At 45.1% G+C, this 12746-nt stretch overlaps 1 protein-coding gene across 4 annotated transcripts; it reads right to left on the minus strand.

Moving 5' to 3' along the window:
• Positions 1–2: 2 nt before the first annotated feature.
• On the minus strand, positions 3–12307 carry LOC110523959 (putative bromodomain-containing protein 10). Of its 4 annotated transcripts, none has more exons than XM_090235039.1 (8): positions 10139–12307; positions 8756–8956; positions 5728–7316; positions 5501–5556; positions 5262–5351; positions 4841–4956; positions 4546–4724; positions 3–4309 (listed from the first exon to the last, which is right to left on the minus strand). In XM_090235039.1, exons 1-8 carry the CDS (start codon positions 10825–10827, stop codon positions 810–812), a joined length of 6420 nt encoding a protein of 2139 aa, XP_090091165.1. In that variant the 5' UTR covers positions 10828–12307; the 3' UTR covers positions 3–809. The 4 variants fall into 4 exon arrangements, with proteins under 4 accessions (XP_090091165.1, XP_021458810.3, XP_021458811.3 ...); XM_021603135.3 differs by having other exon boundaries at positions 5253–5351; XM_021603136.3 differs by having other exon boundaries at positions 5501–5559.
• Positions 12308–12746: the final 439 nt, after the last annotated feature.

Here is a 12746-nt window from a genome sequence, read left to right on the forward strand (position 1 = left end):
TATGGAGGACAGTCGCACCATTTATTTCCATGCAGAAATGTCCACAGTTATCCAATGACAATGTACCCGCTAAATATTTTGAGAAATCTATGATAGGAAAAATAAATAAATATAACTTCCAAAATGTTTTATATGGGCTTCGACAAATCATTTAGAAGTTGCACTTCAATCATGTAAAATGCTATTTTGTCCCAAATAGTTGCTGGAAATGGAAGAGAACCAATGTAATTACATTTGGACACTGACCTGCCTCTTGAGTAGGCAACACACATCTGAAGAACATACTACATTAGGTCTGAGGGAAAGTCCTAAGAGTCTGGTAGACAGAATAAAACAAGTGCTGTTCCAAATCTAAGGAATTAAAATGGATATAATTTCAGAATTATATTCAATGTCAATTGAAAAGTATTACCGTCACTCTACCCTGCAATCCTAGCAATTTACAACATATGTATTACTGGCCTTGAAAAGGTTTTTAAAAAACAAAAAATGTCCAAATTCACATTTAAACTTTGTGAGAAGGCAACCCCCAAAATGCTGTTAGCTTAAAGAAATAGAAAACCATCACAAATACATTTCCACCTACATTTTTTGAGCAAACTGAGTCAACTATAAAGTTTATCTAGCATCGCTTAAAACACACTCAGATATGCAAAGTAAAAATGCAGCTCAACCAACCACCTTCTACCAAAAACCTTCTAGAATGTTCTAAAGCAATCCAGAACACAAAGTTATCTGGAATATGTGTCTGCTTCATCACATCACACTGGTACTGGCTTTCAATCTGTCTTTCATTTGATAGGTCTACTTCACTCAGCCTGTGTAGGCATTAAGGGATTGGCAGTATTTGCGCTAGGCAACGGCACTCTCCCAGGGGGGTTAGGAGTAACAACCAACGCAGCCAAAGTCTTGTTAGCCATCTCTGGCAGGCCTGTGATGGTGGTAGGGCCTCTAGCCAAATTTAAAACGGCACCATCAGGACTCACAAGTAGCTTGGTGGTGGGGCTGGTTGTTTGTACTGCTGATGCAGGTGCCTGTAAAGGCTGCAAAGGGGGCTTGCCCAGGCCCAGTATTTGCTGCTGCTGAGGATTGGATAAAACAGTGGGCATGCGGATAGTCTCTGCCGACATTACCGTCCTGATAGGTTGTGCTGGTGTCATGATTATAGTGCAGTTGGATGGAGACACAGTTGCCACAGGAGACGCCTGTTTGCTACTGAAAGCACTCCCGATGGATGGTATGGTTGCCACGGGTAGAGTCTGCATCCTGGAGACAGTGCTCCCTATTGGGTGAACAGCTACCGCCGGCAGCACTTGTGTCCTGGACCTGGAGACCACTCCCATAGGTTGCATGAATGACATTAGCTGCTGTGCTTTGAGTGGTGTGTTGACACCAAGTGCTGTGTGCAAAGGGAGCTGTTTTGATGGGCTCTGTGCAACTCCTGCCATTTGAGCTGCGCTGGGACTTCCTGGCAGGGAAGAGAGTGAGAAGCCGCCCATCCCTTCAGGTTGAGTTAAATGTGGAGCTGCAACCACATGAGTGTGTATGGTGGCCGGAGCAGGGAGCCAGTGTGAAACTTGTGGAGAACTGTTGGTGGTGGTGCTGGTGGGCGATAGTGAGGCTCGAACAGCCACCATCTGGCGAGGGACAGTGAAAGAAACAGGGATAGAGGGTCCAACTTTCACAGTGGATGGTGCTGCCAGGGTTGGGGATCTAAGTGCTGCTTGTTGAGGCTGGTGTGTCCCAGGTGGTCTGGCCATTCTGGGGCTTTGTGCAGGTAGGGCTAGCCCAGGTAACATTGGCCCTTGTGGTACACCGGTGGCTGGGATCGCTCCCCTGGGACTAGGAGCTGCCACAGGCACGGCAGGGCTGGAGATTATGAGGACATGCTGGCCAGGCCCAAGGCCTTGAGGAGGAACAACAAAACTGGTGTTGTTGAGGAGAATCTGCGTGCCGCCTGCAAGAGTAGCAGTGGTGTTGATGACAATCTTTTGTTGCAAAGTGGTGATGGTGCTGGAGACAGGATTGGTATTACCAGCTGGCTGTACTGGAGAGGACTGCTGAGTGGATATAGGGGCAGTTGGAGACTGTGGAGTGTTTAGCATCTGAGCAGGTGTGGCGACACCGACAGAGTTCTGAGACTGAGAAACCTGCGCCGGTGATGTGAGGAGGGATGTTTTGACAGGGCTTAGCGGTGTAGTGACTGACACTGGTGTGTTGCTGGAGATCAAACCTCTGATTATAGAAGGCCCTGGCTGCCCAGCTACCTTGATTCGATTGGGGATCACAGAGGATGAAGGGATGACTTGTAGTTGAGATCCAGTCAGCAGTGTGGAGGACGGCAAATGTGCAGTGCTAGTGACAATATGAGACGATGGGGTTGCAAGAAGGCCCGACTTTGAGGCGGATACAAATGTTTTTTTTAAAGTAGATTGTGCGAGTGCACTAACTGGCCTGCAAAGGTTTGCCTGCTGTGGTAGCCTTATCTGAGAACCTGGAAGCAGATTGATGCTCTGGACCTTATTCAAAGCTCTGAAGTTAGCGCTACCAATAGCTTGACCGAGGTTGAGTCCGATCTTCATTGCTTCAGTGGGTATCGATTGTGTGGTGGGTCCAGACACGGATGATGCCGGTTTTGGATTACCTGTAGATGGTGATTGGCTGATAAACATGAAACTTTGACCTGGAAGAGCAGAGGGAGCCGTGGTGGAAGTGACTTTGGTTGCAGCCACAGACGTGATGTTTGAGGAGGGAGAGACCAGGATGAACTTTGTGAATGGGGGGGACCTACCCTTTTCATCTAGACCTACCCTTTTCAGAACAGGTTTGTTGACACACTGGACCAGAGACGTCTGGGTGGCACCTGCTGGTTTACCAGGTACAGTGACAATGCTTTTAAGTAGCTGTGTGTTAACAGCAAGTGTAGAAGAAACAGTGCAGCCCTGGTTTACAGCAACGTTAACATCAGAACCCGCGGTCTGACTTGTGGCCATTGGAATGACAGCAGTGATCGGAGACTGGCGTGTAGTTGTTGAACTTGTGACAGTTGAAGACCGTAACAGTGAAGGTCCTGATCGCGACTGGGCTACAGGTGAGCTGGTGACCACAGGGACTGTAGTGGCAGCAGGTGGAAACGTCTTGGACACGAGGAAGGCTTTGAACTGTGGAGAGATGGTGATGACAGGGCTGGCAGGTATCGAACCAGGTCTACTCTGGTCAGATGACTGCACCTTGACAACGCCAGTGTTGCCCCCCCTAGTGGTGACTAGAATGGACTGCGAGTCCCTGATGCACACAGTCTTCAGCTCTTGTTTACGGTCCGGAGGTTTGCTTGGATCAGTAGATGCCGCACTGACGGGGTTGGATCTATTTGGTATAACATTTTGGGTAGTGCTACTTGCTTTGCAACCAGGGAGTTGGACAACCTTGTAACCTGGAGTTAGAGATGTCTGCAACCTAGGAGAGATGGTAGTTGAGGGAGTTAGGATCCGGTTGTCATGACGTTGAGGCATGGTGAACCCAGAGCTTTGTGACAGTGGAGTGGAATCTTTAAAGGCTGGGACCTGGAGAGTCCTTAGTTGCTGGGGCAGACTTTTATCCTCCGACTTTTGAATGAGCATGTTCGATGGCAGGATGACCACTCGTTGCATTATCTTATTCCCTGTTTTCTGGTCCAGGATTGGCTGTACTTCGATTTTCACAGGGCTCCCATCTTTCCTGACCAGACCCATGCCCTCAGGTATCTTGTATACAACCTGTATGGGGCTCTTTGGTATGGGCGTGGTATGGACCGTCTGTGAGTTTTTAGATGTTGGTGTTGTTGGTCGTGGTAGGTATCGAGAGCTTTGTGGTAAAGATGGTTGAAGTTTGGTAGCTTGCATGGAAGAAGCACAGTCCTTGCTTTGTGCCTGACCAACATGGCGGATAACACCTGTACCAGGCTGATGATGAATTAAGGTCACTTTATTCCCTACACTCTTAGCCAGCAGGGTATGTAGTTGAACAGGCTTGTAGGCCCTTTGGAAACCAGCCATAGGTGTTACAACTGGGCTTGTCTCTCCAGCCCGCTGTGCTGCTGGATTTGTTTCCCTGGGTCGGTTTTCCATTTCTGATCCTTCAGGAGAAGTTGTCATCTCGTTACTGCCAATCCTGCCTCTCTTAATGGGACTTGGGTCCTCGTCTATACCGCTGTGCAGGCGCTTCAAGCCCCGAGTGGAAGGTCTATGCTCATTCAAGGTCAACATCTCTTGTCTGGTTACCACGGTGAAGCTGCCTCTCAATGCCTCTGCTCTAAGCTGCACTGAGTCCTCTGCAAAAAACAACAACAACAAAAGTACAACGTATTAATTCTAAAATGCCCTGACAATTTTTATTATGTGGTTTCAATGCATATTTAACATTTAACTAGATAAATGATTAAGAACACATTCTCTACTACAATAACGACCTAACCAAGAGGGTGCAGGTTAAACACACTACCTCCTTAGTATATGCTGCTCCTGTGATTTATTATTCAGTTGTAGCAACAAATAAAGCACAATTTACCTCCTGTCCACAGAATTCTCTGAAATGTCTGGTCCTGCTGTTGCAGTTCCTCCTCTTCAGTCAGCCTAGTGTCGTCACCTGTGCTTCTGTCCACATCCTCTGCCACCCACTCCTCTCTGACAAAGTTGTCACAGTCGGGGTGTTTTTTGAAGTCATCATAATCCTTTTTTAAACGTAGCCTGTGGGGACAGATGACATAACAGGCATCGGGGAGACAGTTATGTGTTTTTGCCGGACACAGGTTTTAGGTTAATATAACTGCCTTCAGGCAAGTACCTGTTCAGGCAAGCCTTACCTGTTCCTATGGAAAGCCTTGACCAGTTTGGGTTCCCATGGGGAGAGCTCGTTGAGCAGCCTTATGAGAGTGATGTGCAGGTCTTTCACGGCTTCTCTCCTGAAATACCACCTTTCCTGTAAAACCATTAAAACACATGACGTCAAGAATAAACAAACCCCATGCTTGAAAGCATTAACCACTGTAGTTCGTATTCCCCCTCTTATTATCGATGCCGTATACTCCCATAGTAGACAAGCTATAGAAATGTGTTCCCTCCATCGTTCATTTTTTATTATTATTATTTTTATTTTTTTTTACATTGTATCGATGTAATCCACCCATACCGTGTGTAAAAGTTGTTTCTGTATATAATGCTTTTTTGACACGGTATAGTCAAACCAAAATACAATTAATTTTTTATTTTTATTACTTTACTAACAGATCTCTTTTTGGTGCTCTCCAGCTCATCCAGCTCATCCTCTGTCCTGCTGATGAGTTCCCTCAGCTCCTCTAGACTGGTGCACACCAACTGGATTAAGAGCGTAGAGAGGCAGATGGGGAAGGGAAGGAGAAAGACAAATCAGCATGCATGGATTCAAATAGCATATTCATTCCTATTCCGTATTTTGCATTAAAACAATACAACAACAAACACTTGTGAAAAACTGTGGGGCTTACCCTAAATCCGTGTTCAACTGGGAGTTGAGGTTTCTTCTTTGAAGACTGCTTTTTTCCTGCTGAGAAAGAATATTATTTTACTGAGTAATTAAGACATCAATCAGCCAAAGCATTTGAATTCATTTTAAACAAACAGTCGGGTTTTTACATAATTTGGCCAAACAACTGCAAAAACTTGATGTAGGAAGGCAGGAGTAATGTGCAAAGCAGAAAGTTATTTTACCCACCCATTTTGCGTTTTTTTCTCTTGTCCTTTTTCTTGATGTTGGTAGCAGCTCTCTGGAGGGTGGATTTAGCTGCCTTGGCCTTGCAGAGTCGGGTCCTGTCTGGTCTGCGCTGTCCACCTGCTGCACGTACCTCCCTCTTTTTTTTCCTTTTCTTTTTCTTGGCCCGAATCCTGTCCATGTTATCCTCTGTCAAGTTCATCTTGCGGGTGTGGCCAGCCCCAGAAGCTGAGGTTGTTGATGCCTTGTTCTTGGCACAACGGCAGCGATGATTGTCCTCTGACTTTGCCCCCATTCTGGAGACACATCTTGGACATGGCCTCAGCCCCTCAGTGAGTTTGTCCCCGTCGACTTTAACATCAGTCTGTCTCATTGGTACAGCCACACTAGGCCTACCTGTTATCTCACCAGGGAGAGCAGGGAACTTGCCCGTATAGCTGTGTTCCCCCACACTGAGACGCGTCTCACATGACTCTGAGGATGACCCAGAGGAGGATGAGTCCAACCCCTCTTCCTGTTTCACCTGGAGTCTATCAGGCCTATATTCCACTTCCTGTGGCTTTTTCTTCACACACCCTCTGCCCACAAAGTCCTTGATATGTGAGGAGGGAGTAGAAGAGCCAGTGTGTCTGTTCTGTTTAGGCTTATAGTCCTCCTTATCACCATCCTCTACAGAAACAGAAGAGTCCTCATCCTCCTCCATTCCCCACGTGTGAAACTGCCCACCCCTGCTTGTGCCCCCATTCTCCCCTTTAATCCTACCACTCATTCTGTCAGAACCAGGTTTCTCCTCATAGTCCTCTGTCTCCATGGAAACCAGATGCTCAGAGTCCTTCTGCTCGTCCGAGTCCTCTGATATTCCCTCATCAGGCTCCACCCGCCTGACCCAGACAGCTGGAAAGGGGAAGTCCGGGGGCATGCTGGCACTCTGGCAGTAGATACGCAGGTCCGCCCCGCAGAAATGCGGGAAGTGGATATAGGCGTTCTCATTCCCGTCATAGCCCAGGATGGACTCGCGGCACTCGTGGATGGGCTGGCCCAGCACAGCGTCCTGCACATCCTTCTGGGTCTCATACACATTGTCACACAGGCCTTTGAGCAGCCACACACGCTGAATGAAGGGTAGGAGATGGAAGGGGTTCTCCTCCAGGGGACTAACCTCCCCGGTCGTCCTGAAGAACTGATGGGAGAGGCCGAGCTGCTCAGCCATCCAGCCCTGATCCTCCGCTGTACCCATAGCATAGTACCAGCCCTGCACCCTCTGACGCAGCTCGGACTCCCAGCGGCGGTATGTGAGGGCTGGGCGGCGGTGGAGCATCCCTCTCCTCTGGGGCTGGCAGAGAAGTGAACTCATGATCTTGGAGAGGAAGACGCTGCAGCGAGGCATGAGAAGACACCGCTCCAGCTCAAAGAACACTATCTCTGGGAGGTTGAGAGCTGCCTGGGCCAGGCAGAGGAAGTGGCCGATGGCAGGGAGTTCCCACAAGGTTTTCACGGGATTCTGGGCCACCTGGGAGAGAAGACTGCGCTCCCACTCCTCTACTTCCTTGGCTGAGTTTTCCTCCGCCTCCTTCTTCTCCAGCTCCCGCTGCCTAAAATCAGAAATTAAGGATGAGTTGATGAAGCAGATATGGGTCATTCCATTTGATTTCAATCACTTTCTGACTGCACCACTTTTGATTTGAACAAAACATTCTGTACAATAGTTTGACAACCCTGTTCGTAAGCTTTGAAATGATATCAAACTCAACCTTGTATTTTTTCCAGTGAAGACAGATGTTTCATAGTAGGATATGCAAAATGGGCCAAGTTTGAGCACCTGTATCTCCTAAATGTTTTGGCATTCAGGTCCAAAAAGCTACTTTCTTTTTATTTATTTTTAATTTTACCCCTTTTTCTCCCCAATTTCATGGTATCCATTTGTTTAGTAGCTACTATCTTGTCTCATCGCTACAACTCCCGTACGGGTTCGGGAGAGACGAAGGTTGAAAGTCATGCGTCCTCCGATACACAACCCAACCAAGTCGCACAGCTTCTTAACACAGCGCGCATCCAACCCGGAAGCCTGCCGCACCAATGTGTCGGAGGAAACACCGTGCACCTGGCAACCTTGGCTAGCGCGCACTGCGCCCGGCCCGCCACAGGAGTCGCTGGTGCACGATGAGACAAGGATATCCCTACCGGCCAAACCCTCCCTAACTCAGACAACGCTAGGCCAATTGTGCGTTGCCCCAAGGACCTCCCGGTCGCGGCCGGTTACGACACAGCCTGGGCGCGATAAAAAGCTACTTTCTGACCACTTCTACCATTTAAGTTGACATTTGATAGTGGGTGGACCGGCAGCCATCTTTGTGGTACTAATTGGACTTTAAAAATGTTAATTCAATTAAAATGTCAATTATGTACCAGCTAAATTGCAGTGGTCTGAAGGGATATGCCCATTATATTTCTATGGTTGAAATGACACCCACCCTGCATTCACCAGTATGCAGTCTCAAAATAGGGTCTAAATTACAACATGTGAAAATTAAAGTTGACTTTTCAAGAAATGATCAAATAATCTGGCATCCGTGTTTGTAAGCTTTTAAATGACACCAAACTCAACCGTTTATATTTCCCAGTGATGAAGACATGGATGTCTCAATGTTAGGATATGCCAAATGGATCCACTTTGAGCACCTCAATCTCCTGAATGTTTTGGCATTCAGGTCCAAAAATGTACACTTCTACCATGGGCTAATATGTATGGAAGGAGTGTGGTCAAAGTTTTTGAAATCAAATGGAACTACTAAAAACTGAGTCTAACAATCACAGCCGCATCTTTGATATAGTCATACACGGAATTAGAATGAAATATAATAAAACTTGTTTTTGTAATCCTGTATGTATAGTGTCATTGGATTAAGTAGTCTATGGAATTTGTTTGTTTTTATTTTGACCGTGGAGGAAATCGGGACATAGAAAACCCAACATCTGCCTGGCCAGGCCTTAGCCTCGGGCACTGGAGCATTACATTTCATCCATATCTAACCTCTTCTCTTCCTTGGCTTTCTGCTGCTCCTCCAGCCTGAGTGCCTGGATCATGATGGACTCATTTCCCCCCACTGTTATAGTTGCCAGGCTGCGAGGCACGGACCTCCGTCTGGTTGAGGTGCCCACAGGCCCCCTCTCATCCTCTGTCCCGAAACGACCCTTGGAGGTCACCGCCAGAGTGGTCTTCTCTCGCAGCGTCCTGGTTGGGCAGGTTGATACAAACAGGTCATGGATCAAACAAACACTACTGATGTCAAAGGTTAAAATATGTAATAAAATAACTGTTGTTTTTTTGTTACTACTATAGCAGCAAATCAATATCATTGAATGTGTGTTAAGTGTGAATGAATGTAGCCTATGTACAATATTTAGGCTTTGTAATGAATGTACACCATTTTCCAAAAGTTTGGGGTCACTTTCAAATGTCCTTTTTTTTTTTAAAGAAAAGCACATTTTTTGTCCATTAAAATAACATCAAATTGATCAGAAATGCAGTGTAGACATTGTTAATGTTGTCAATGACTATTCTAGCTGGAAACTTTTTATGGAATATCTACAGTTGAAGTCAGAAGTATACATACACCTTAACCAAATACATTTAAACTCAATTTTTCACAATTCCTGACGTTTAATCCTAGAAAAGATTCCCTGATTTAGGTCAGTTAGGATCACCACTTTATTTTAAGAATGTGAAATGTCAAGAATAATAGTAGAGGGAATTATTTATTTCAGCTTTGACTTATTTCATCACATTCCCAGTGGGAATGACCCTGTAATCAAACCCACAAATGCTGATGCTCCAGATACTCAACTAGTCTAAAGAAGGCCAGTTTTATTGATTATTTAATCAGAACAACAGTTTTCAGCTGTGCTAACATAATTGATAAAGAGTTTTCTAATGATCAATTAGCCTTTTAAAACGATAAACTTTGATTAGCTAACGTTGTGTTAGCTAATCAAAGTTTATCGTTTTAAAAGGCTAATTGATCATTAGAAACAGGAGTGGTTGCTGATAATGGGCCTCTGTACGCCTATGTAGATTTTCCATAAGAAATCTGCCGTTTCCAGCTACAATAGCGTAGCCTAGTGGTTAGAGTGTTGGACTAGTAACTGAAATGTTGCAAGTTCAAATCCCCGAGCTGACAAGGTACAAATCTGTCAGTCACTGTTCCTAGGCCATCATTGAAAATAAAAAATGTGTTCTTAACTGACTTGCCTAGTTAAATAAAGGTAAAATAAAAATTAAATATCTACACTGTATTTCTGATCAATTTGATGTTATTTTAATGGACAAAAAAAAGTGTTTCTTAAAAAGGGCATTTCTAAGTGACCCCAAACTTTTGAACGGTAGTGTATGTATGCAAGGCTAGCACTTTCTTACCTTGACAGCAGTGTCAACTTCTGCTCAAGCATAATCTCCAATTTCTGCGCCTGTTTAGAAATCCAGTGGTCGACACCATGGTGCCTGTAGCAGTTCTCTAACATCAGCCTGAAGTCTGCCACAAACTCTGTGATGGTTTCATACTCCCGGCTAACAAACTTCTCCTCCATCCTTCTGAAACACATGGACTGCTTAAGTTGACCCTCGGCCCTGTCAGTGTGGTCCTTGAAGCCGATGGGGTGCAAGAATGGAGTCGTAATGCCTTTGTGCTTTTCCAGGAGAAACCCGTGAAATATCCTATAGGCCTGCTGTAACTCATAGCTAAGGTCTTCTTCAACTCTAACTGTGGTAGGTATGTAGACCTCAGGTAATGACAGGTCGTTTGAGATTTCAGGCACCCCATGTCTTAGTGCAAAATCATTGGTAGAACTACCGTGGGAAAGAACATTTACATTCTCCAGGGAGGTTCCGTTGCTGAGTCCTTCGGTGACTAGCCTGCTGCATTGAGTGCTGTGCCACTTTGAGTCTGATGATACAAGGTGAACTTTCTGCTGCTGAGACCCTGAACACAGTTCACTCCGACAGTCTTGGTTGAGAGAAAAAAAATGACTGTGGTGGCTGTCCCTTTTGTCTGACATGTCGTTTTGTGGAACCTTGGATGGGTTGCAGGTATCAGTTTGCACTTTCATGTTGCTGGCAGCCCTGTATTTCAATAGGGCGTAGCTAGCTAACCAACTGACTAAAACTGTCCCACTTTTATTGGGTAACCTTGCTAGCTAGCTGACCGCAGCAGTAGCATAACGTTAGTACGCTTTGTTGCCATCTTTGAAAAGCAGCTCGCACAATTGGTAGTGGATATTATCTCCTGGCAATTACACTAGGGTCACATACATAACTTGGCGAGCTAGTCCTTCCTTGTTTGACTCTTAAAAACATTCACCGGCAAGTGCAATAGAGTTGACAATACAGTATCAGTGGTAACTAACTTCAAGTCAGCTAACGTAGCTGCCAGTAAGCTAGCGACCAGCTGGATACTGTAGCTAGCCAACATGCCTTGGCTAGTGCTAGCTAGCTACTAGTTGGTTAACGGGACATTCTGAGAAATGTTGTGTTGGCGTTAATTTGATAACTAAATGAACGAATAATGTTAGTTATGTGGGGTTTATTTAGTTAACCGATCCACCACAAACTATCTAGCAAACGATTAACAGTAGCCAAGTTCACTGGCTAACCGGTAAGGCTGACAGCAAGCAAGCAGTTAACATAATAGCTAAACAAAGTGGTGTATTTCAACATTTGCTAACGTTAGCTAGCTATTGGTCTTTTCTTAGTTTGGTACGTTATGATGGGACCGGTAGTCTACAGAATGGAGAAATATATCTTAACTTACAAGGCCATTACAGTAGCTACCCCAACAATCTGCGACTTCAGTTCGCCTCCAATACAAGCTACTACAGTAGTAGCCAAATTGTTAGCTAGCCGTCGTTGGCTGTCTCCTCTATCCGAGCTCATTGTTTCCAATCAAAGGCCTGCGTCTGTACTGTCCGCAGCAGCGTTAGTAGGGAAAATACTGTGATTTACAGGAAAGTTAGGCAACACAGCAATGAATCATTGCTATGATGAGCCAACGAAACAAGCTTAGTAAGAAAGATAAGAGCGATTCGGCAAGATAAAGCTTGCTATGTAGCTGGTAGCTAGCCCACATTAGTGGGTTAGCTAACGATTCATGTAAATGAACTTGAACATTTCTCAAACAAACTTAAACTAGCTAATGACAAAGTAGCTTAATAATTGTAGCGATTTTGCTATCTCAGTCAACTAAACGGTCTCCAAAGTTAAGTAGCTAGCGGTTCGGTTACACTATAGTCGAGAGGCTATGCTATCAAAATATTCCCCGAACGTTGTTTCTTCGCAACCTCTTCAGTGCGGTGCACCCTGACGTAGTCGCGTGTCACATTATATTTGGGTTAAAAATATTTTTTTTTATTTGGGTTTCATAACGTAGATATTACTTTTATTTGCATCGGGCAATATAAAGCCAATGTTAATCGAATTGTTCAGAACGACAGATTGCTACCTTATCAGCTCGGGGATTCGATCCAGCAATTTTCCGGTTACTGGCCCAACGCTCTAACCACTCCGCTACCTGCCTCCCCTTGACTGGAGAGTAATATGGTAGATAATGCTCACTACACTTCTCACCTATCCTGTTAAAATAGTTTTCTGAGTTTGTTTTTTTAAATCAGAGGAAAAGCATGTCAGTTTTTCCATGTGCAATTCACGTGAAGCTGATGGCAAATTGACCAATAATTTAGAATGTTCAGTGGGGTCAGTCAAGCTTCATCAGTTCATAGCGGTTGACATATGCACCCTGGAGCCTCATTTAACAAAAGTGTGTGCACAAAAAAATACAGACTTTGCGTGCGCCAGTTTTCCTGCAAAGCTTGGTATTTATCAAATCAAACCAAAGCTTTATTTATACAGCACATTTCAGACATGGAATGGAACAATGTGCTTTACAGGAAAAAAACGATGAAAATAAAAGCTTAAATATGTACTACACAACAAACATATGATTAAAAAAGAACTGAACAACTAAAAAACTATC

Source organism: Oncorhynchus mykiss, chromosome 5 (assembly GCF_057628025.1).
Source record: "Oncorhynchus mykiss isolate SJ-2025 chromosome 5, ASM5762802v1, whole genome shotgun sequence".
Classification (NCBI taxonomy): domain Eukaryota; kingdom Metazoa; phylum Chordata; class Actinopteri; order Salmoniformes; family Salmonidae; genus Oncorhynchus; species Oncorhynchus mykiss.

Bases quoted from the DNA above. Each gene is read 5' to 3' on its own strand.
- LOC110523959 (XM_021603134.3), bottom strand. From the start codon at position 10,827: ATGAAAGTGCAAACTGATACCTGCAACCCATCCAAGGTTCCACAAAAC. The intron at 7,317-8,755 runs GTTAGATATGGA...TTCTGATTTTAG, and splicing joins AAAGCCAAGGAAGAGAAGAG to GCAGCGGGAGCTGGAGAAGA. The intron at 4,310-4,545 runs GTAAATTGTGCT...TGTTTTTTGCAG, and splicing joins GAGAATTCTGTGGACAGGAG to AGGACTCAGTGCAGCTTAGA.